This window comes from Equus caballus, chromosome 3 (genome assembly GCF_041296265.1).
Source record: "Equus caballus isolate H_3958 breed thoroughbred chromosome 3, TB-T2T, whole genome shotgun sequence".
In the NCBI taxonomy this organism is placed as follows: domain Eukaryota; kingdom Metazoa; phylum Chordata; class Mammalia; order Perissodactyla; family Equidae; genus Equus; species Equus caballus.
This window is the reverse complement of record NC_091686.1, coordinates 83,138,793-83,163,655: the sequence shown is the minus strand read 5'-3', so window position 1 is coordinate 83,163,655 and position 24,863 is coordinate 83,138,793. Positions and strand designations below refer to the sequence as shown.

Sequence of the window (24,863 nt, the reverse complement as noted above, 5' to 3'; positions counted from 1 at the left end):
ACCTTCCAAGAATCAGGGACACGTGGCCAGTTTTGCTGCATTTACCCTCTGCCTCTGCCACGAGACTCAGCCACTACACTCCCTTTCAGGTGTCTCGTAAGCACAGCAAACCTTGTATGCATAAAGGAGGCGGGGTTGGAGAGAGCACAGTCTGTACTTCTGGGCTTCTATTACTGGTTTATGAGTGCTCAAATATTTGCACTTTAAGGATGAACTGGGGAGCACAATAGTTGTACCCCAAACTGAGTAGGAGGCATCCTGGTTACTTACACAATAGAAGCACCTACAAGCTACAGTAGGGATGAATTCTGTAAGAGGAGTTGTTGCAGGGAAACTTCTGAGGTCAGGCCTGAACAAGTTTTGGAAGCATGAGTGGCAGTCTACAGTGACAGAATGGAGGAAGCTAATTACAGACAGGAAGAACAGCATGGACAAAACCTTAACGCATGACAAAACACGGTATCTTCAGTAAACTCAAAGTAGGTTTGTCCACTTTGCCACAGATCATTTTGGTGGATTCATGTCTTTTCTCAATATTTGGTGACAACCTTCCTTAGCTCTTCACAAAGTACAAGTTTAATACATGTAAATATATGTAAAGTATTTGGAATAGTGCCTGGCACATGGATGCACCATCTTAGTCAAACTTCTGATAACTAAACAGCTCAACTTTTTACACAAGATGTCAAAGTATTCTCCAGCCCAACCAACCATCCTTTCCTTGCCCAGGCCAATCCCCCTTCTTCAAAAATCCCAAACACTCAATTTCAAAAGCCAAACATTTCGAGAGGCCAGTCTAAGATAGCTGCAGCACAAAACATCCAACACGGAAAGGCGCTGCCGGATAGGGGCCATGTTGGATGTTTTTGGTCTGGGGGTGATTATAGGCAAACAAACAATATCAAAAATAAGGCTTGAAAAATTTTGCCTGTTATTTCCGAAGTCTTATTTCAGAGGTTTATTTTAAATAATCGTATCTTGACCCTTAAAGAACACTGTCCTCAGTAGATCGCCTCATCGGAGGTGGCAGGGAGAATCGGTGAGGGAGTGTGGAATCCGGCTAGGCGTGGCGGTTCCCGCAAGTGCCACGTAACCAGGGCGCTCCAACTAATTTGACCTCCAGAAAAGGCGAAGAGAAGCGAAAGGCCGGCATAGATATTAGGGCAGAAGACTCAGGAGGGAGTAGAAGTAAAGAGCCGTGCGGTCCCGGGACCGCGGGCAGAGAGAGAACAGAAGAGGGTCCACAAGAGGGTCCCGGGTGGGGCGCCAGAAGGATGCGAGGAGAGGACGGTCACGTGGCGCCCAGCACAGGCCGGGAGCGCCAGGTCCAATGGGAGGAGGGCGCGAGCCGCACCTCAACCTGCCCGCGGACGTCACGACGCCGAGGCGGACGTCGGGCCAATGGGAGGCCGTCACGGGCAGGGGCGGGGCCCGGAGGATTGGGCTGGGCCGCCCTGAGACAGTTGGCAGAGCCGTGTGGCCGCCGCGGGAGAGAGGGAGGACCGAGCCGGCGGCCGCGGAAGCCGGCCAGCCTAAGCCTCCCGCCCGCCCCTGCCCCTCCCGCATGGTGCCGGCTCCTCTCTAAGCGGCGGCGGCGAGGCGTGAGGGACGCGCCGCGGAGGCGGCCCGGGCTCGAGGCTTCCCGTCTCCCGCACTTCCTCCTGCAGTGTCCGTGCGCGGCCGTCGCGGCGGGCGGGATGGCGGCGGCCCGGGGCAGCGGCCGCGCATCTGCGCCCCGGCTGCTTCTGCTCCTGCTGTTTCCGCTGTTGTGGGCCCCGGCGGGGGTCCGGGCCGTCCCCGAAGAAGACCTTAGCCACCGGAACAAGGAGCCGCCGGCGCCTGCCCAGCAGCTGCAGCCGCAGCCCGCAGCCGGGCAGGGCCACGAGCCAGCCCGGGCCGAGGTGAGCGGGCCGCGCCGGGGCGGGCGAGGCTGCGGAGCCGGCGCGCCGGGTACCAGGCTCGCGGGCGCCCTGAGCGCGGCCCTCGGGCCGGAGCTGCGGGCGGGGGAGGGGAGCCCGGCCCCACTCCCCGGGGTGGAGGACGGCGGAGTGCGGTTTTTCCCGGTCAGGCCTGGCCTCGCCCGCTCCTTATGGGGGAGGGGACGGGAGAGCCGCAGGGAGCCCGCTGGATCCCTTCAGTTCGGGAGGACGGGGATGCGCTGAGCCGCGCGCGGGCGTCCTGTTGATCTGATGTATCCCAGAGCTGGAAATACTCATCCCGGGTAGAAAGTTTTTCACAGAGGGCGGCTGGGAGGCTTTTCCTATTCTCTGAGGATGATCACATCTGCCATTTCACTGTGGAAACAGCTTATCCCAAACTGCTTACCCACCTTCAGCTGTGCACGACCTGTGCTTTTTGCCAAATGTGTATGGATTATGAAGCGTGACTCTCACTTTTTAAGGACGTGTCCTGGCTTGTGGGAAGCAGCACTTAGGAAGGCAGAGGAATTCTCCATCCTTGACAGTCAGTCCAGAGTGCCGCAGCGGTATGCGATGCCGAAACTAAATTTTTAAGTGAACTAGAACCCTCTTCTTTGGCCTTCACTAAACATATTAATAACGTCTTAGCTTATGTTAATAGAATCACTTAGGCGCTTGGATTCAGAATCTCCGCAGCATTTTCAGACTTCTTCCCTCTACCAGTCCTGCCTTTCTCGTCTTTTCCAATCAGAGTTCAGGCCCTCTGTAGCCTCTTCTAGTAGGGGTCGGTTTGGCCCTCAACCCCCGCAGTCCCACCCCAGGCTGCATTCAGCCTGTGGCCACCCGACTAATCTTCCTGAACAGTGAATTCTGTTTGACTTCTCGGAAATCCTGCGTTAGTTTCCCCTGCATACTGATTTCAGTCCAGCCTCGTCAGCAGCCTGGTCTGGGTTCTTCCTGATGTGGCTGCAGTCAACCTTCAGGTTTGTCAGCCACCACTCCCGTGCTCGTGCGCTGTACAGTAGTCCCCACCCTTACCCTGGGGGATACATTCCAAGTCCCCCAGTGGGTGCCTGAAACCGGGGAAAGTTCCTAACCCTGTGTATACTGTGTTTTTTCCTATACATACCTGTGGTAAAAGTTTATTTCATAAGTTAGGCACAGTAAGAGATTAACTGCAGTAACTTCCCTTTGGCATATCCGAATTGCCAGCATCACTACTCTTGCACTTTGGGGTCATTATTAAGTAAAATAGTTATTTGAACGCAAGCACTGCAATACTGAGACAGTCGCCCAGGGGGGCACCGAGCAAGATTTCATCACTCTTCTCAGAACCGCGTGCAGCCGAACAGTATGAGTTGCTTATTGCTGGAATTTTCCATTTAATATTTTTGGACCGCGGTTGACCGAGGGTAACTGAAACCGCGGAAAGCGAAACCGCGGACAAGAGGGGACTACTATCTTCCAACCGGAGACGTGCCATGTGCTCTGTTGTTAGTCTCTCTAACAAAAGGCCTTCCTAAAAAAGGGGCCTCAGTGAGCTTGAAGCCCACTGGTCCCAACCGTCCCACCTTTCAGGAACCAGCAGATACCTCCTCTCTGTGGAGATTTTCCTAAAATTCCCTGGTTAAAAGCAGTTTCTCTCTTCCTTGTCCCTCCTGGGCTCAGGTGACTCTGCTAGCCATTTCCACTTCTGAAATTTAACTGAAATGCTGATTCATGAAATTTACTTTTAGTGTTCATCATTTAGCCTTCCTCTGTCATCATTATCAGAAGTTTATTTTAAAACTAACTGTTTTGGATTAAGTAGCTTTGTGAGTGAGCGAGAAAGAGATTATGAATGTAACTTTCCAGGCCTTTCATCAGAGTTTTAGTCATGTGGTGATTTTGAGTGTACAAATAGTGCTAGATATGGCTATTTATGCCCCTTTAGACAGCTAGGGTAAATCTAGCCATGTAAAAGGCAACAGTGTTCAGTGATCATATTTAAGTGATCTTAAGGATCCTTGTCTTTAAAACTGGGCATGTGGAGGGAAGGGGCAGGCACAGTATAGTAGGATTTTTGACTGTAATATTTTGATACATTCTTGGTAGTTCTTTTTAGGTAGGAATTTATTCAAATTTCTTCCATATTGTGGTGGAATGTAGTTGTCTTGTTTTAATTATATTTTCATGTAACTTTTTGATATGGCTCAAGTGATTTTTTTTCTCTACCTACAGTACTACAGCATGTTGGACGAGATTTTCCTTTCGTATGTTTTCTAAACTATGTAATATATAAGTATCATTTGCTTTTTTTGTCCTTGGTGGAGGTAAAATGTGGTCAGAGTTCAATTTAATAGCCCTGTAAGCAAGGGCTCAGCATTGCTGAGCATCTGAAACTTTCAAGTGTTTTGCTTTGCAACCACATGCAGTAGGTCTTTTAAAAGGGTAGGATATTTAAACTTCCCCTTTTCGTGCCATTATGTGAAAGTGGATTTCTGAAAGTGGAGGGGGAAAAAAATCTCTCCTTCATTGGTAGGCATTCATGTGTAAGATGTGTTATAAAAATGTAGTTGTTTCTTACTTAGAGGGTGCTTTGGAGCAAGATAACTGAACTTCTAATAGGGCTTTCTACATTGAGTATGTTTTTTCCTCTACAATCAGGTCAAAAAAAAAGTTGAGGAGTTCAGAGTTTTGATCACTTGGATCCTTTCATTTATGCAGTTTATGCTTCTAGCCACTTACTCGGTTCTTTTCTTATTCCTTCCCTGGGCAGAGTATGTAATAAAAGAAGCCTGAAGTCCCTTCATTTGGGGGAGATCAGATAGATGTAATAAAGGTAATTTATAATTTGCTGCATATTCTGGAAGTCCACAGAAGAACTGCTCGGCTTGCATAACACTGTCGATAAAGCCACAGAAGCCTATTACCTGCTCCCGTACAAATTCTTGTTATTGTATTTCTGCTTTACTGTTTCTTGGCATTTCTTTTATTTAATGTCTTTCAACTGTGAGAAGGCCCTCCACACAATATTTTAAACTTGTTTCCATTTTCATTAAGTTGCAGTCCTGCCCTGTCCAGTGCAGACTCCCCATTCTAGCTTCTTTACAGCTAAGCTTGAGGCCGTCAGGTGTGAGGACTCTTGTCTCACTCTTGATTGCTTTGTCAGAGTGAAATGATCATTATGTGACTGAATTTGTTGATATTCTACCATCAAAGTAAATCATTAAAAAAAAAGTGAAACTAAATAGATTTAAGACATTTCAAATGTCAAAATTTATAAATACAACACAAAAGAACATTCATAAAAATAACGTTAAACATTCATTAAATAAAAATGTATTTATAAAAATGTAATTGTTAAATATCTTTTAATACGAATTAGCAAATAACATTAATAAAAAAATATTATTTAAAGTACAACAAACTAAACTACCCATAGATAAAAAGACATAATAGTGAAAATTTATAATAAAATATCATTTTATCTTTTATTTTAATGCAGTCTTTCAAAACCAGGTTTATCCTTGGTGTCATTGTTTAAGTTGCACGTATTTTTGTGCACGTTTTACCAACTTCTGAAAAGATTCTTCTGATTTCATGCAATAAAGTAATGGTGAGGACATAGTTCGGAGCCAGTTTTCCTCCGATTCCTTTAGCTTCGAATCATCTCCCCTCTCGTGTGATAACTTTTGTTGAGCAACTTTGTTTTTGTTTTTTTTTTTTTTGCAGGGACATCAGTCTTTTTCTTGGTAACAGGCTGTAGATTTTGTTTCAAAGAAAGCATCTTCATCTTCTAGTTTCATCCTGTGTAGATGGAGATTCCGATGCAGGTACCTGTATCAATGTCCATCCAGTTACATGTGCTCATTTGAACTCTAGAACTAGAATAGGAACTATTTTTTCATTGTTGATTGTTATTTTCTTCCTTCACTTGAAGATCATGAAAGCATAAAAGAATACTTTCTAAATGGGGGTACTTTTTTCCCCCGCAATTTTTCAATTTGGAACTAATTTTAGCATTGAGTAAAGAAGAGTTTTACTCGGCAAGTTTTTTTTTAAATTATAAGTTGTTGACCCTGCTCTCAAGATGTAAATAACTTGTTTCAGACCCAAGCTAAGTAATTTGGGTTTCAGTCCCAAATTAAAATACTGAAATAGTGGTATTTGTACCAAGGAGAACCCTATTTCATTACTTAATATGGTATAGCACTGTGTAACTGAACAGTGGGATACCAAAATTGGAATTGTAGTTACTGCCTCTGACCCTCCTGTACACATATGGATACTTGCTTCTCTGCCCGTACCTCTGCCTTTCTTCAGGTATTGGACAAAGCCGTCATGCCCTCCATCCCTCTTCTCTGTCCTTGTGCCTGTTCTCTGACCTCTGGTGCTTTCCTTCCTGTGTCTTTATTCTCCCCTTTTCAAAATTGGTTCCTTTCTGTCCGCTTACACATGCTCACAGGTTTCTCCTATTTGGGCAAAGAGAAAAAAAGGCCATTAATTTAACTGTACTTGACTACATTAGTTTCTCTTCAGTTTTGTAAACCAAATTTCTAACCAGGTAATTAGCTTCTTTTCCACTTTGCCTTAGTCTTCCATTATCTGGCTTTAGCCCCTTTTCATTGAAATTCCATTTTTGATCCTGCCTTATTGCTAAATTCAGGGGTCTTTTTCAGTTCTCATTTGAAACTCTTAACTCTCCACACCTTTAAGGCGTCCTACCCCATCTTGGCTGTATGAACTTGGGAAAATTATTTAACCCTGTTGGTCCTCGGTTTTTCCTCTCATGTGAAGTTGGGATAACAGCTCTTAAGGTTTTTGAGTGTCAAATAAAACAAGGTATATGGAAGTAGCTGGCATCTCGTTAATAGCTTGGTGAAAGGTGATTGTCCCTAACTTGATCGATCATCTGTGATGCTCGCCTGCCCAGCTCTCTAAATATTGAAGACAGTTTTGTTTCCTCTTTTATTCCCCCCTCCTCCCACTTCCCTAAATATAGACATTCTCTAGGGCTCATTTTTTCACCTTCATCTCTGCCTTTTTCCTTGGAAATCTCCTCTACTTGCAAAGCTCTAGCTGATAAGGTTAGGCTGCCAGCAACCGGACACATACCTTGAGGCTGTGCTGGCCTAAACTCATTTCTGATGATCTCTTGGAAACCTTCATTTGAAATGCTTTTTATCACCTCAAATTGAACACAACTGAAACCAAACCCTTATTTTTATTCCTCTTTGCCACATACCTTGTAGGAATACGAATATTTCTCCTAGTCAGCTAGGCAGAAAACCTTGGCATCATCTTTGATTCTCCCCGCTTTTTAAAGTTATGTTGATTTTTCCTTTCTATCATGTGCAGAATTTTTTCCTTATCTGTTTTATCTTCAACATTGGTCTTGTGCAGCTGACCTCCTAATTAATTGGTCCAGTGACTGGTATTCTCTGCTTTCCGCCCTGATCTGTTAGTCACAGTGCCTTAATCATGTTCGTGTCTTCTACTCGAAAACTTTTAAGGCTTCTCTCTTGCATCTAAGCTGGTCCATAAACATACAGGATTTTCCGTCTAGGCCCAATTTATCTTTCTCACCTTACCCTAACCATTCATCTGGTTTACTCTGTTCTCAGAACATGCCTGTATACTTTTAAACTGTTAGTCCAGGGAAGTAGGTATTGCATGTACACCAGTGCATCTTCAAGTTAGCCGCTCCATGAGTGAGTAGTGCTGAATCCCACTGAGACTTTCAAGGAGCCTTATGAAATGAACCTCTGAACTGACTTTCCCCATTGGTCCAAGGTTGTCCCGCAGGAGTTAACTCCTCCATACTTCTGGGTAGTGAATGAGTAAGAGCACTTGCTTTCTGGTTGGACCTATAGCCAGTTACAGCCTGTAAGGAATTAGTCCTCCATAGCTGGAGTAACAGACTGGGTCAAGAGATTTTGCAAGTGGTACACAACAGGTGTCTATAATCATGTGCACGGTAAAAAATCCAAAAGGTACAGAAGAGTGTAGAGTGAAAAATACGTCTCCTCCTCCTCTTGTATTCTAGTTCAGGGGTGAGCAAACTGCAGTTTACCACTGACTGCCTGTTTTTAAAATAAAGTTTTATTGGAACAGAGCCATGCCCCTTCATTTAAGTATTATCTATGGCTGATCTCAAGCCACAGCATCAGAGTTGGGTAGTTACCAAAGAGACTTTATGACCCATGAGGTTAAATATTTGGCCCTTTAAAAAAAGTTTGCTGGCCCCTGTTCTGGTCATCTGGTTCCTTCTCTGGAAACACCCACTATAAACTGTTTCCTGAGATTTGGTGTGCATTAACAACTGTGTGTAGACTTTATCTACCTACCTAACTCCCCCCGCCAACACACATATACATCTAATGACTACATACGTAATACATAAATTTTTCAACTTCAAAGTATCTTAGCAATTTTTCTTTGTTAGTACATATAAAACAGAATGTTTTATGTTTTATATGTACTAATATACATTAGCACATATTAGTATTATGGGGCTACTCTTACTTGTTACCCCATAATAATATTGCAGTAAGTAAAGCTACCATTTGGTTAATCAGTTCCCTATTGACGGACATTTAGTTATTTTGTCTTTCTTTGTTATTACAAATGATAACATTATGTTTATACAAAAGATTAACTCCTTAAGCGTTCCTGTCTTAAACTTTGTTTCAGTCACGGACCTGACAAAACTCATTGCCCACAGTATGCATTCAGTTTTATTTAATGGGAGCAGGATCACTGGGGGCTGGAGTTGTTGGGGTAGGTCTTGCTCAAGAGCTTCTCTGTAAGTTGAATCTTGAGGAATCTAGATGAATAGGGGGATAATGAAAAGAGGGTAGGAAGCGAAGTAGGACTGATTGATTGAAGGCTGTGGTTACCAGAAACTTGCCATGCTCTTGAGTGGCCCTGCCCAGTACTATAGCCATGAGCCATGTGGTGATTCCTGAGCCCTTGAGATGTGGCTGGTCCAAACTGAGATGCGCATGAGATGTGTGTGGTGAGTGGAAACACACTGGAGTTTAAAGACTTGGAATGGAAAAAAGAATGTTAAATATCTCATTAGTAACTTAAAAAATATTCCTAGAGTAGTATTTTGGATATATTTGGTTAAACAAAATATTATTAAAAATAATTTTATCTGTTTTTTACTTTTTTAAATGTGGCTAGCAGACAAATAAGAATTACAATATGTGGCTTGCATGATTTTTTTGGACAGTGCTGCTCTGGCCCATCCTTGAGTACGGAGTATAAGGCACATTTGGGGGACTGGTATGTGATTAGTTGGGAGGTGTTGGATGGTTACCAGAATTAAGTACTTGCATTTTATGTTCTAGGCATAAGAAGGCCATTGTAGTTTCTTAGACAGTGATGTGAAGTGAAGAAATTAGTTTTAGGAAGATTAAACTGGTTATGTTGCAGTGTGCTACAATAACTAACTTTAACTGAGCACTTACTGTGTACTAGGCACCACCTGAGGGCTTTATGTGTGTTAACTCATGTAATCCTCACAACAGCCCTATGAGCTGTAGGTACCCCTCACCTTACAGATGGAACTTGAGTCACAAGGAGGTACACTGACTGGCCCAAGCTCATGCAGTAACTGAACCCCGGCAGTCTGATTCTAGAGCCAACATGTTAAACATTATGTCACTCTGCAGGTGACTTAGAAAAAGGAGGTGATCTTTGCACACAGTAAGCACTTAGGTGTTTGATTGACAGCAAATGAATGAATGGTAACTGATCATTTTCTGACCCTATTTATTAACATTTTAAGTTTTAAAAATCATCTATCTTCATATTACCTTGATCCTTTTGTTTGAAATTCTTATCACTATGGTTGGTGGTGGTTTAACACTATGATTTTGGCTATCCGGGACCAGCTCAATATATAGCAAAAGCTGTAAGTTGGTTTTTCTTGTTTTTTATACATAGAAAGATTTTAAGAACATGTATTGTTTTGTTTTGTTGTACTTGTAAGGCAAGTTTTCATTTTATTTACATTTATTTATATAAGTTTTATTTTATCCTCTTCATTTCACAGAGGAACAGAGAGGCTAAGTATTGTAGCCAAGGTTTTATGGCTGGGTATTATAAAACCACATGTATATGTAGTTTTGATTTGTATTGTTTGTTTTTAAAAGTAAATATTTTTTGTTTGAGCTTGGAGCTAATTGGTTGTAAATGGTGTATATTTATTCCTAAAAAATTTCTTGGATTTCATATCCTAAATATTTTACAGTGAGATTTCTTCATACGAAAGGGATATCCAAGAGGAAAATGTTGCATTAGGGAAAGCCAAATGAAAATGCTTAGGTTTTTTATGATGCTTAATGTTGATAGGGTATTGGAGGAGAAAGGAAGCTCATTTTTACAGGAGCCTCAGCACAGCTGAACTAATGTGGTGATGGAGAGAGAGCTGGAGCCCCTTCAGAGGGTACCTGCTTGATCCAGAGCTCGCTTCCAAGCTGCCCTTTGATTTAGCCCTGACACCCAATGTTACCTAAAATACTAAATTTCCCCAATTTTTAGCTCAGAGGTCTAGTCTGACTAATGCTTAAATTTATCTGATCTTTACCGTGGAATTTGGGAGTCAAGATTATGTCGTGTTTTAAGGAATGACATGCACACTAAGAATTTAGGATCTTATTCTTATAAGAATATAGAATATTCTCTGGCTGGGGATTTTTACCCTGTCAAAAATCACATACGTTCTTGGGTTTCTTTTCCTGTTTTATCTCTTAGGTTTCTGGAGATAGGCTTTAAAAATTAATTAAAGATAGGCTATAGGATTAGAAGAGACCTTTAGAAGTGATTTATCTAGTCCAGGGTTTCTCACACTGGGAAGTATTGATATTTTGGATTAGATAATTGTTATGTGTGTCTGGGAGGCTGTCCTGTGCATTATGTCCTGACCACAGCTGCATCTCTGGCCTCTACCCACTAGATGCCAGTATACTGGTTCCCCTTCAGTTGTGACAACCAAAAATGTCTCTGGACATTGCCAGAAGACACCTGGGAGACAAAATTGCTCTGGTTGAGGACCGCTGGTAAAGCAGGTTTCCCGTCAGCGGCGGTTCCCGTCTCGGAACTCTGCCGTGGAGGGAGTCTCCCTCCTCTGGTGGTCCATTTCAGCTTCAGCTGCTCTCAGTGTAGCCGTCTTTGCTCTGTGTTAAGCGAAAGCCTGCCGCCTGTAACTTTGTAGTTCTACCTCTGGGGACCATACAGCCTCACATATAGACTTTCTCAGTTATTGGAACGTAGGCATCCAGCCCTGCCTGGTCCCTCAGTGATTGTCTTAGAACCTAAGTTGGCAGACTTTTTTTTGTAATGGCCAGATAATACTTTTAGGTTTGGCCTTATATTTACAAGCTACTTAAGGTCTCTGTTGCAGAATTTTCTTTTCCTCCCTCCCTCTTTATTTTCTGTAAGCCCTTAAAAATGTAAACAACCTTCTTAGCTGGACTTGGCCTCAGCAGGGTGCCATCCCTGGTTTTCGAGTCTCTCCTGTCTGAGGTGAGCTTCAGAGGGCAGTGCCTTCTTAAAATGTGGTGCCTCGGAGCCAGCACGGGACTTATGGAAAGGGCGGCCTTTTTGGAGCTTTGTCACCTTTCTAACTTAAAACGACCTTAATGCTAACCAAGTCTGTAGTTTGTCTTTTTTATTAGGCCCCATTACTGCCTAGGATATTTTTAGACTTACTGTAGGACCATCCATATATCCAACTATATTAGGCCTCATCTTTGCTAGAGCCAACTCCTGCTCTAGCCTCTTGAGCACTTTCTGGATCCTGCTTGGTCCTCTAAAGTGTTAATGATTTCTTTCAGCTTCCTGTTATTTAAATGTTTGATAAACATATGTTGGTCTTGTACCCAAGTTATGAATAAAAATTTGAATAACACATAGCTAAGAACTAAATCTCAGCTTAGAGGTTGCTGTCGTTACTAATGGCTTTCAAAGTGATTAGCAGTAAATAAATCTAATGACTAAGACAGGAAAACGATCTTAATTCACATACAAAATAAGAGACTATTAAGTAATGATGTTTTTCAAAAAATAGCTGATATTTATGTTTTTTTATTTCAGAAAGGTTTTACACCAGCTGCCCCGGTTCATACCAATAAAGAAGATCCAGCTGCCCAAACTAATTTGGGATTCATCCATGCGTTTGTTGCTGCCATATCAGTTATCATTGTATCTGAGCTGGGTGATAAGACATTTTTTATAGCAGCTATCATGGCAATGCGTTATAACCGTTTGACAGTGATGGCTGGTGCTATGCTTGCCTTGGGCCTAATGACTTGCTTATCAGGTGAGTGTGCTTTTTCTTCCTAATGAGTTTATTGACCTAAGGAGAAAGCATGGTGTGTGGCATTGAGTCACTGAATCATTCAGCTAGTTATGTTGGAATGTGGTGCACATTCCAGGAGTTAGTAAATAGAAAACGGTTTCAGTACGTAAACTCCTAAAAACCATATTGCACTTATAAAATTAAATTTTCAGCTATTCAGTCAAGATACATACTCATTTATTCACTAGTTTTTTAATCCTTGCTTTTGTTGTGTATATCCTTGCTTTTTTCTTTTCTGTTCAGATAAGCTTATTTATATCTGACATATTAGAAATAGGCATATTGTGTAAAAGTATTTTTTTAAGTATATTTTAAAATATACCCAGTGAAATCCAAATATCATTAGCAATTTGATAACCACTATAACCATCATTCCTTTAAAAAAACGTGAACAAACTCTTCTTTAACATTTGGGATTTACATTGTTCTTTTTTCTCCTTTAATTCTTATTTTCATTTACTTTCCTCATAGAATTTTACTCTATAAGTTTTTGCTTGAAAATCTTTTGTGGATCACACTGTCATATTTATCTTGAGCAAAAATATGCATATAAATTGAATTTTAAAAGATGCTGAATATTTCCTTTGTTACGTCTCTAAATGTTAACATTTTTTATGGACTGAGTTATAGTTATTAATACTCAGTTGATCAAAACAAAATATATCACAAATTTAAATAAACATTTTTAAACTAGAAATGCATCTCTTAATGACATGATAGAACTATTCAAATTAGTTGATATGACCATGCATGATACTTATTGCTAGAGTGAAGCAAGGTTTAGAATCAATACTGGGGGCCGGCCCAGTGGTACAGCAGTTAAGTTCACATGTTCCGCTTTGGTGGCCCAGGGTTCGCTGGTTTGGATCCTGGGTGCGGACCTATGCACTGCTTGTCAAGCCATGTTGTGGCAGGCGTCCCACATATAAAGTAGAGGAAGAAGAGTAGAGGAAGAAGGGCACAGATGTTAACTCAGGGCCAGTCTTCCTCAGCAGAAAGAGGAGGATTGGTAGATGTTAGCTCAGGGCTAGTCTTCCTCAAAAAAAAAAAAAAAAAAAAATTAGAATCAATACTGATCCTTTTTTTTTTTAAGTAGATTTAAGGGCTGAGAAATCTTATTCATCTAAATAAGTAGATAGGAAGGAATTTTGTTATAGGCATGACATTCAGGTCATTGAATTACTGGGTTATATGCTAAAAATCACACCCTGGTCTGTCATCAAAAAGGATTTTTAACGATTTACCAGCTGACAGCTTAATAAGGTCTTCTGTTGATTTTGTTGAAAGCAGAGGATTGGAACTATCAGGTATACCAAAATAAGTTTTTCTGAAATTTATCAAATGACTATTCTTATGCATGTTAGTCTGTTACTTAGAACTAACTTGTTTAACTGGATATATTTAGAAGTGATTGAGAAAATTGAAATACTGTTAATTTCAGAGTACTTTTGCCAAGAAAGGATTTCATTTTAAAAATTATATCACATGTTTTAAATAATATTTTTCTGGAACCTTGGGACTGCAGCTTTAGGTCATTCAATTTATGGAACATGTTTACCACATTCCCTAATTGCCATGGCAGTTCTAGTAAGTTCATGGAAAATCATCTAAGTCAGGCTTATTTTCTGTTAGAAATCATTTGACTTGGTTTTTTAATTTAAATAAACATCATATACATCCCCATTACAACTATCCACCTTAGAATTCTAATTGTGAAAGGATGGGTGGATGGATTAGGCATGGAATTCAGCCTTGAGTGGGCCGCTTGGGGGAAATCGGACACTGTAGGGCTTTGGTGTTTCTGTCTCATGCTCTCTTTGCTTTGCTATAACAAGACTCTGCCTTAGGGAAAATGCATTTGTTTACACTGGTTGGCTGGATGAAAGAGGCATGATTTCTAAGTGAAAATCATTCCTACCAAGGCCAAAATACCCTATTTCTAAAACCATGACCATTCTTTCCAAGGCCCATAATGCCCTTATTTCTAATGCCTTGACCTTATCCGAAACTTGTATTAAGACAGGGAAGGCCCAAAGCTCTATCTTTGGTTTATGATGCCTTGGTTTAGGACACCAATGTTTCACACCCCCTTTTTGGCACCTCCATACTTGGGGAAATGCACATAGGAAGCTGGGTAAAAGGCTTCTTTGTAAAGTGGGCAGAGGGCAACTGTGAAGAAAGGTGTGAGAAAGGAGAAACGCCCATGACTCCTTTGACTACCAGCATGTTTTCAGGCAGATGAGTTTTAGGAAAGAGTACACATGAAAGTTGAACTTCTGGAAATCGATTCTTTCACAAACTATTAATCCGTGTCCCCTTGTAAAGTCTTTGTGTACCCCTGGGGGATGTCAGTCCTAGTTTCTAAATTGCTCCTGCGCACCTCCTGTCTCTTTTATACTTCGCAGAGGGCTAAGCGAGCTAGGGAGGCTGCCTGGGGTGGATCCAGGCTCGTGCCCTCACTTCGCTGGGGATTGACCTCGCCTCTGCCATCTGACGACAGGGATGATATCATGCCTACTTCAGGATTTTATTATTACTGCTGTTCTCTCTCCTTCTCAAGGCCTTCCTCCCATTTCACTCCTTATCTACTTGCACCCTGATTTCTGCTTCTAACACTGTTGTAAAGGCTTCAGTAATCAGCTTTTCTTACTACAGAGTTCAGTTTTGATTTTAATGAGCCCCTCAGACCACACTCACAGGCATTCCTGCCTTTTCATGCTTTTGGCTTCTATGATACCATGTGCTTCTTGTTATATTTCTATCTCGCTAAAAAAAATTTTTGTACCATAAGTATTGATATTCCCCACAACTTTATCCTTGGCCCATTTTTTTCCCTTCACGCTAATGTTCTTGTGCCGAGTGTTCTCAGTTTAGTTACCTGTAAGTCAGTGATTCCCAAATCTATATCTTCACTCGAGATATTTTTCTTGGAACTTCAGCATTGCCAGGGTGTGGAGGGACCCGTACATTTGTAGCTCCATTCTGACTGGATGCAAAGCACTTGCTTAAAGAGAAAATAACCTCTTGTTCCCAGGGCAAACGTGCTTGAGTGTCTGAGGACAGGTTTCCGAGGAAGGAGGAAATAAAGGGACAATAACCAGGGGGAGAAAAAGTTATGCCAAGTACTTTTTTGCTCTCTAAGGAGCTGTCAAGGCAAAAAAGGTGGAATTATAAGTGTCAGTAAGTAGTAACAATTTTTTAGATGATCTGAAGATAAAAGGAAAACTAAGTTTAGGAGATTTAAAAAGGTTTGCTACATTTCATTTTTAAATTTTTAAAACTTTATGCAGAATATTTTAAATTTACAAATTTACAAAAATAAGGTAGTACAAAGAATACCTATATACCTTTTATCCAGGTTCACCTGTTGTTAACATTTTACCTATTTGCTTTAGCATTTGTGACCTATCCATTTATCTATATCTAAATAAAATTATGTGTATGTGCACACATTTATTTAGATATGTATGTGAACATGTACCCAATTTATATATCTGTAGATATGTGTACATATACACATAATATATATCTTTATATACATAATAGATTCATTACTTTAATCTGCCATCCATATAGTCTTTTAATCTGAAATGTTTCCACAGCCTTTTCTTATGTTTTACAATATTAACATTTTTTAAGAATACAGCTCTCCCCCATTTAATGCACTGTTCCTCATTTTGTATTTGTCTGATGTTTCCTCACGATTAGCTTGAGATTATGCATTTTTGACTAGAACACTGCATAGGTGGTGATGTTTGTTGTTCTAAGATACCACATCTGGAAGCACATGATGTCCATTTGTCCTTCACTGATGTTAGTTTTGATCACCTGGTCGAGATTTCTCTTGTATACTGTCTTTTTCTCTTCCCTGGCAACTAATATGCCATCTTTAGGGAGATACTTTAAGACAATACAAATACCTGTTTCCCATAGTGTAGCATCAGTTGATGCCTCTCACATGATGTAAACTTTGATGCTTGCAAAATGCTGGCTTTCTAACTCTAGTGCCCGATCCACATTTACCAGTGAGCCCCAGCATACTACTCTTAAGAAAGAGCTCTCCTTCCTTTCCTATTGGTTTGTCTGTTTATTATCAGTATAAACTCATGAATTCCTTTTTTCAGTGGTTTATAATTAATTAGTTAACTACATTGTTGCTTAAATTGTCCCAGATTTGGTGGCTGGGAGCCCCTCCAAGCTGGCTCCTGTGTCCTTGTGACATGCTCCCATTGTTGGTTTTTGTCCTTCCTTCCTTTCTAGTTATAACAAGATAATACAAGTTCATCTTGTACCTACTCTGCCCAGTCCGGGAGTTAATCATTTCTCTGAAGGAGACTTTAGTGGGGAATGGTATTAGAAACCCAGATATGGGTGTAAAGTTGGCTCATTGTTACTGAGATGTCTTTGCTTCTTGGCCCTTTCAGTGGACAGAGCTAGAAAATACGTCTGTATCGCACACACATAGACACATATACACAAATATACACACATATGTAATGGAAATATAGATGGGCACATAAGCATAGGTTTGATACATTTCTAAACATGATTTTAAAATCTTTTCAATTTTGTAATATAACAAAGTAGGGAGTAGTTTACCAATGTGGTTATACATTTGATGTTCAGGTAAATTTGTAAGTGTTGTACCCATTTATAAAAAGAGCTTGTGAAGTAAAGAGTAATTGCATTTATTACATTCATGGAAATATCCTCTGGCCCTGCCATAGGTTTTCAATTTTAATTATTGAACTGATATTACTGAGCTAAATGTGTTTCACAGTTAGGATTTGGGTTCTTGATGTAGTTCCAGGTATAGTTTTTTGTATAGCTTATATAATTGTCCTCTTTCCTTAATGATAGGAAAAGAATGGTACTAAATAAGTAAGTCTGTTGTAAATGTTATTTTAATATATATTACGGAATTATTAGTTTTCGTTCATAAGGTATACTTAAATAGTTATAAAGGAGCAGAGTTTGAATCGTGCCACGTGACAATCTAGTCATGATTCTTCACTATAGAAGTTTGTAATTTAAAGGTTTGTGATGAAGAAATATCGTTTACCTAGGAAAATGGTGTAGCTTCCGGGTTCTAAGATTTCAGGGTCCTTGGAGGGCATGAGAGTTCACACTTCTCCCTAAAGTAGTATGCCTGCAGGACATGTGGCAGCCCAGCCCCTGGCTGAGCGTGTCTGGAGAGGAGTTCATTATCTCATGAGAGGGCCTTGTGGAACATGCGCCATCTTCAACTGGGCCATTGATTTCTTGATAAACTATGTTAAGTCATTGGCTAGACCTAAGGGCTCAGTATTGGTGGACGGAAAGAAGTGGCATTATTTAGGGTTATTACATAGTAGATTAACTTCTCATATGAACCATTTTTCCTTTAAAACAGTGATAAATTATGATTTCTGAAGTTAACTGTTCCTTTGGTTGGTTGTGATGCATGCTAGTTAACCAGCTACATTGTTGCATTTTCTTCCAGTTTTGTTTGGCTATGCCACCACAGTCATCCCCAGGGTGTATACATACTATGTTTCAACTGCATTATTTGCCATTTTTGGCATTAGAATGCTTCGGGAAGGTTTAAAGATGAGTCCAGATGAAGGTCAAGAGGAACTGGAAGAAGTTCAAGCAGAATTAAAGAAAAAAGATGAAGAAGTAAGTCATAGCACTGTTAAATATGTGGACCAAAGAGGCATTCAACTAAAAATAAACACTATCCAGAGGTTTTTTAGTGGTCATCATATCTGTGTGATATGTGTAGGCTACACAAAAATAGCTTATTTTGCTTAGTTTCCATTCCTGCACCTGGCTGTGATATGACTCTCTGGGTTAGTGTAAATGTGGTAGAAAGGATGTGGGGCTAAATACTGAACACATGTAATCAGATTCCTTAATTACATTGATCTTAAGAACATGGAAACTGTAGTTTATAATTTTACATATTTCTTCCCATAGCATCTAGGATAGCAAGTGATCAGTATATATTGTTTGATTTACTAGGGTGGAATGGTAGAATTGAGAATATAGCATTTGTTGCTATGTCCAGTGGGTCAAAAGAGAAGTCTGAGGTCACATAACTTTAGTTTCTTGGAGCATATTACTTAAAGATTAGTAATATTGTGCTATTTTGATTTGATTCCTGGGATTTCTTTTTTTTTTTTAATTTAGTTTCAACGAACCAAGCTCTTAAATGGACCAGGAGACGTTGAAATGGGTACAAGCACAACAATACCTCAGAAAAAATGGCTGCATTTCATTTCACCTATCTTTGTTCAGGCTCTTACATTAACATTCTTGGCAGAATGGGGTGATCGCTCTCAACTAACTACAATTGTTTTGGCGGCAAGAGAGGTGAGTGGTACTTGAGAGATGACTGCTTCTGTATTTTTTTTTTTTTTTTTTTTTGAGGAATATTAGCCCTGAGCTAACATCTCCCACCAATCCTCCTCTTTTTGCTGAGGAAGACTGGCCCTGAGCTAACATCCGTGCCCATCTTCCTCTCCTTTATATGTGGGATGCCTGCCACAGCATGGCTTGCCAAGCAGTGTGTAGGTCCACACCCGGGATCCGAACTGGCTAACCCCGGGGTGCCAAAGCAGAACATGCAAACGTGACTGCTGCACCACCATGCTGGCCCCCAACTGCTTCTGTGTTAACTCAGCATAACTAATGTTACTTTGTCCCAGAGGACACTAGACACAGTCAAGGTGGGCCAAGGGATTATTTCATATGCTAAACTGTTGTAGATCTAATAATCCTGCTGCTCCTTAAATTTGACCTTCTCCCAGTTTCTACAGTCACTCAGATGGTATTCTTGTGTTCAAACTTAATTGCTCTCTTTTGACCCTTCTTCTGGAACTTCGGTTTTGCTGAAATGATGCTGGGGCAGTTGTCTTGGCTTGGTTTTCTTTTCTTCTCAGAACTTTCCTTTGTATACTTGCTGAGAATTTAAATTGGTATATTATCATTGAAGGCCAGTTTGGCAATAAATATCTAAAGCCTTAAAGTGGTTATCTTTGGGTTTTTCTGTTCCTTGTGCTAAAGAAACAATGGACTGTTGCATAGGTTAGTTGGAAAATTTAAGTCTTAACCCCAGAACTAAGGCCTACGATGGTAAGGTGAAGAGACCTCAGATCATCTCGTTCATTCTAGCCTTTGCTCTACAGATAAAGAACTGAGGCCCAGAGAGATTGGGTGACTTTTCTGAGGACATAAGCTAGTCGGTAGCAAGGGCAAGGACTAGAGCCAAGGCAATCTGCCTTCTAACCTTTTCTATATTTTGTTCATAGTTTTCAAATACCTCTTACATAAAAGTACCTGTTTTTAAAAAAATTTTAATGTTTTTTTTTTTTTTGTAAGGAAGATTGGCCCTGCCCTAACATCTGTTGTCAGTCTTCCTCTTTTTGCTTGAGGAAGATTGTCCCTGAGCTAATATCTGTGCCAGTCTTCCGCTATTTTATGTGGGATGCCACCACAGTGTGGCTTGATGAACACTGCGAGGTCCACACCCAGGATCTGAAACTGTGAACCCTGGGCTGCCAAAGCTGAGCACATCAACTTAACCACTATAGCACAGGCTGGCCCCAAATCTTTATTTCTTTTGAGGAGATTAGTAAAGTTTTACGTGAGGTGTCTGTAATTATTCACACAGATTTATTAAGATTTATGGAGGAGATGGTTGTGGAATAGAATGGTTCTGCTACTTTTCAGGCTCTTGTTGATCTTAACTAATACTATTTCTTATCTGTTTTTATATCTACTAACTTACATTGTTTTTATCAGATGGTAGGGTTTAGAGAACAGGCTTGATCTGAATTTGTTTTTAACTCCTAGGAAATACGTACTGTAAAAGAACAAGTTCCTTAAGATAGGCTTCAGTTTAAAACAGGAATCGAGAGTTGAAGGCCAGAGCTAAGATACTCGGGGCAGGGCTGTTTTGTCAGGCCTCAAGAATGCTGTAATTTGGAAAAAAATGGAACTCGATTTTTCATTGGATTACCATAATTTTAAAGTAAACTTTCTTTAAAATTGTCACTTTAATGACTTTGCGCTGTATTTTTCTTGAATTCTAGCCCCCTTTTTTGGCTTAGATTGCCAGAATTGGGACTTGAAAGTGACCAACCATTTTGTGGTGGTGGCGGTTCTGCCCATTGCTACCATGATGGCAGAATCATTGCATTTTTCTTAATGCTATCATCTGAATGGCAGAGTGACTGGTGACAGGCTCAGGACTCCCTGTCTGTGTGCACTAGCTGGGTCCCCTGCATTCCAGCAGCATGGCACCTGCTGCCTGGGTCGGAGTCTCTTTCTGCGTGGCCACATTACTGCAGCACCTCCCTGCGACCTGCTTCGTTTCGTGGGTGGTTCTATGGATAAAACAAGATGATGCCTGTAGGTCCCTGACCAGTGAGCCCTCAGTGTCAGCCACCTTCCACACTACCAGCACCTTGGGGATGTGTAATGAGGTGCTCAAGGGCAGAAATGTGGTTATCTGTCTCTGTTCCCTTAATATTCCTAATTTTATTTTGGTAATTTTTTTGTATAAACCATGCAGTAAGTCTAGTTCAGTCCATTTTAGTCTGAACTTCATTTCTGTTTCCAGCATAACTGATTGTTCCCACATTGGATTTCACAGAATCCTAGTGTCCCTTGAGATGTTCATGGGTACTAAGCAAAAAAAAAAAAAAGTTGGGGGGAAAGGTTCCAGGGTCAAATAATATATCCTGGTTTGTTTTGTAGATTGAGTATACAAAATAACAAAGACTCTGAGGAATCCTGCATGAAAGGAACTGTTTAATCCAGTGATTTTTCAAGTATCACTTTCAAATAGAATGAAACCATCTTCTGGATACCAGTTTTAGACGTTACAATACACAAACGGAATTTGGGAAATGTAGTCCCACTCTTCTGTTCTTCACAGTAGATGTTTCAGACTGTCCCCATACACATACACTGCCCACTCTACAGCAAACAGCCTCACCTCCTACTTCACAGAGAGAAGCAGAAGTCATCTTTTCTTCATTCCCACCCATCACGGTGGCAGTCCTTTCCCTCCTGTATTCTGGATTCCAGCTCCCAAGGCCCCCACTGGTAGGGTAAATCTTTGTCTTTCTGCCAGCCCAATTTTGTGAGTATTTTAGCATGCACAAGTTTTTCTCATCTAAAAATGTTTTACCCCTTCCTCAGTTCTAGCTTTCTTCCAAATACAGCCCTCTCCCTTCCCTTTCCCCAGTCTCAGAGGGCTTGGCTGTGATGGGAACAGGAGTTGGCCCTATTTCCTTGCTGACTAGACCCATTGAACTCTAGTTTCTGACCTCACTGGTGATGTTGCTGAGGTACTTTGAGTTCACTGCAGCCCCTGACAGGTCCTGCTGAGGTCATCTTGGGAAGCTAATTGCCTGGCCACCTTTCCAGTCTCCTTTGGGCTCTGCTTTCTCTGTCATTCCTTCAGTGTTGCTTTCCTTGAGATTGTGTTGTCAGCATCCTCCTGCCTTCTCTCCCAGGGTTATTGTATTCAGTCCTATAGCTGATTCACCATTGAACTCAACTGACTCTTGAACTTCTCCACTTTTAACTCCTGTCGGCATCCATGAACTCTTTCTCCAGTGCTTCCTCTACCTTTGTAATCACACTGGTATTATCATAATGCATCCAGAGAATTATGGGTGAGAAACTTGGTGTCATGCCTGACTTTTCTCTTTCCTAACACCTATCATTCACTTATCACTATGGTATATCAGTTATGCCTCAGATTCTCTCAAATGCATCCGCTTTTCTCTGTCCACAGTCTCCCTCGCCAATCCAGGCCAACATTGTTGCTTACCAGGGCTACTGCAGTAGCCTCCTGATTGGTCACCTTGCCTTCAGTCTTGTTTCCTCTCCTCCAGTTCATTCTCTATGCTAGACTTTTAAGGTATAAATCTGTTCTGTCACTCCCCAGCTAAAAACCAACCAGTGCCTAAAAGTCTATAAACTCTCCATTAAGCTTACAGGGTCCTTTATGACCCGGCCCCCTCCTACTCTGATGGACTTCTCTCTAGAATTGCTAAAGTACTCTGCAGTTTTCTCTTACTGCTGGCCTGTTGTCTTCTACTAGTGTATTCTCTCCTCCACAAAACAAAGTCAAATCCTCCCGCTCGTTCTTCAGGGCTATCTCGCAAACTTTCACTGTTTTCCCAATCTGAGTGCTTCCAGTTTGCTCTGGGTAATAAGTGTTTACTGAATGAATACTATGTTCCTGGCGCAGAGCTAAAGCACTGAGGACACAGTGGAGAATAAAGAAGGCCAGGTCTCTGTTTGGGGGAAGTTACAGTCAGACTATACGCTAAAGGCTTTCTTAAGTTTCCTCACAGCATCAAATACTGCCTGAGGGAAAGATGTCTAGGGTAAGTCTCCTTAGCACTTGTCACCTAAGAGCTAAATATTGCCTGTGAATTAAGTTTAACAACTGCTGAAAGGCTGAATTAGGGTTATTTTGATCTTACACATTTTTTTTCCCTACTTTTGTCTCTAGTCCTAGGTATAACTGGGACAAATTCCTTCAAGCAGCTATTACACTTTTCATAAATTATACACCTGAATTTTTAGAACTATTTTATGCTTTTTTGTTGTTGTTGACCTTCATTTTCAGTACTTAATAGTTATTTCTCAGGTAGCAGTTTCAACCTTGGTTTTAAATTAATGTTAGTTACACTTGTTTCCAGGACCCCTATGGGGTGGCAGTGGGTGGAACAGTGGGACACTGCTTATGCACCGGTTTGGCAGTAATTGGAGGAAGAATGATAGCACAAAAAATCTCTGTCAGAACTGGTAAGTTGTTTATTCTTTTCAGTTATGCACTGCATAATGACATTTTGATCAATGACAGACCGCTTTTATAACAGTGGTCCCGTAAGATTAGTCCCATACAGCCTAGGTGTGTAGTAGACTGTGCCATCTAGGTTCGTCTAAGTACACTCTGTGCTGTTCACACAGCGATGAAATTGCGGAATGATGCATTTCTCAGAACATATCCCCATCGTTAAGCCACACATGACTGTACAAAGAAAATACTGTTTGTTTTAATGAAGTTTTTACTTCTGAAGACTTGGTCTTTGTAATGATAATCTCTGACAGGTTCAATGTATTGCCCCTACTATTGCAAACAGGCTGTTTTCACATGTGTAGATGTTAGTAAAATACAAATTCATCTAAAAGTATTACTGGATTTATAGTAGCTTTTTGTCAACATATTTTAGTATAAACATCATCATGTGGAAAGATGATAATGCTTTGGCCTTAAAAATATGTCTTACAAGATTGGGAATCTTAGGTGGCGACCATATTATTTACTGATTCTCCTGGAAATTTCCTATGTGGCTGGTAGGTCCTAAAAATGGAATAAAAATAGCCAGGAATTGTTGAACATTCTCTTTAATAACTGAGTTTTAAGATGAGTTATAGTTCTATTATTGCCTGTCAGCACTGTCTCAATATAATTTTGTTATTTTTCAAAACCGTTCTGGAGAAGAAACTTACCCTTCCTGTTCAGAGTCAGGCATGTTAAGTGTTCTTTGCTGTGGAAATGGGGTTTGACTGTTTCTAATTTGTTTTTTAGTTAGTTTACTAGATTGGAAAAATAATGGGCAATGTCTTGGCTCCCTCATAGAGGAATTTTGCCTTATTTAACTTTTTCTCTTCTCTTACAGTGACAATCATAGGAGGCGTCGTATTTTTGGCATTTGCATTTTCGGCACTATTTATAAGTCCCGATTCTGGTTTTTAACAAGCTGTTTGTTCATTTGTATTTAAGATAGGTAACTCTTGTCTTTATGTACATAGTGTACATTATAACTAAAAGTGATGGAAAATACTGTATTTTGTAGCACTGATTTGCAAGTTTGACCCATTTAAGGAAAGTATGTCCAAAAGAAATAATCATTGATTCTATTTGCAACATGGATTTTTAAAAGAAACCTGATGTCTAAGTGTGAATTTTTCTTTTCTTCAGCATAATTATGTTAATATGGTCTCTGTTTTTGAGGGTTTTTTGGCTTTTTTAAGGGGGGTATATACAGAACCATTGTGCAGTGGGGTCTACCACTTGATTTTCTTTCAGCACTGACCCCTTTATAAGGAATATAAATTTTCTCCTGGATCACTGATACATTTTAAGATGTTTACCTTAAAATTTTTCCTAGGAGAAGAATGAAATAATTTCTGTCTTTTAAAACGTTTCCCTAAGCCAGTAAGTAGTAGGTTAATCAGAAGTCTTTTTTAAAATTAGGTTCTTTGTTTAAAAAAAGAAAAAGAGCAAGAGAAATGTATTACTGTTATATTGGTAACATGACAAGAATTGTTTGCCAGGTCCATTCTTACTGTTTTTTTTTTAATTGGGTAGGAAACCCAATATAAAAACAGTCAATATTTGACAATGGGGAATTACCAAATTAAAAGAGAATACTGTGAGTGTATTCATATTTTTTCTATATTGAATAAACAATGTAACAGATAAAGTATAAATAAAAGTGGTATGACCAGTGCTTGTTTTCCCTTGTGTGTTATACAGGATCACAGCTATCCCATTTATCAAGGTAGTATTAAATACTTAC

The 24,863-nt window shown here is 40.5% G+C and overlaps 1 protein-coding gene and 1 long non-coding RNA gene across 2 annotated transcripts; one reads left to right on the top strand and one right to left on the bottom strand.

The window, feature by feature from the left end:
- Nucleotides 1-1,072: 1,072 nt before the first annotated feature.
- TMEM165 (transmembrane protein 165) lies at nucleotides 1,073-24,794 on the top strand. Its single transcript, XM_003364683.4, has 6 exons — nucleotides 1,073-1,901; nucleotides 12,006-12,231; nucleotides 17,753-17,928; nucleotides 18,442-18,624; nucleotides 22,977-23,082; nucleotides 23,961-24,794. The coding sequence occupies exons 1-6, from the start codon at nucleotides 1,275-1,277 to the stop codon at nucleotides 24,035-24,037; spliced, it is 1,395 nt and encodes a 464-aa protein (XP_003364731.3). The 5' UTR covers nucleotides 1,073-1,274; the 3' UTR covers nucleotides 24,038-24,794.
- LOC111772908 (uncharacterized) lies at nucleotides 5,367-8,812 on the bottom strand. Its single transcript, XR_002807036.2, has 2 exons — nucleotides 6,209-8,812; nucleotides 5,367-5,738 (listed from the first exon to the last, which is right to left on the bottom strand). It is a non-coding gene; the product is annotated as an uncharacterized lncRNA (long non-coding RNA).
- Nucleotides 24,795-24,863: the final 69 nt, after the last annotated feature.

Excerpts from the sequence above, each read along its gene's own strand:
- TMEM165 (XM_003364683.4), top strand. The coding sequence starts at position 1,275 with ATGCGAGGAGAGGACGGTCACGTGGCGCCCAGCACAGGCCGGGAGCGC. Across the intron at positions 1,902-12,005 it reads ACGAGCCAGCCCGGGCCGAG|AAAGGTTTTACACCAGCTGC; the intron begins GTGAGCGGGCCG and ends TTTTTATTTCAG. Across the intron at positions 18,625-22,976 it reads TTGTTTTGGCGGCAAGAGAG|GACCCCTATGGGGTGGCAGT; the intron begins GTGAGTGGTACT and ends ACTTGTTTCCAG.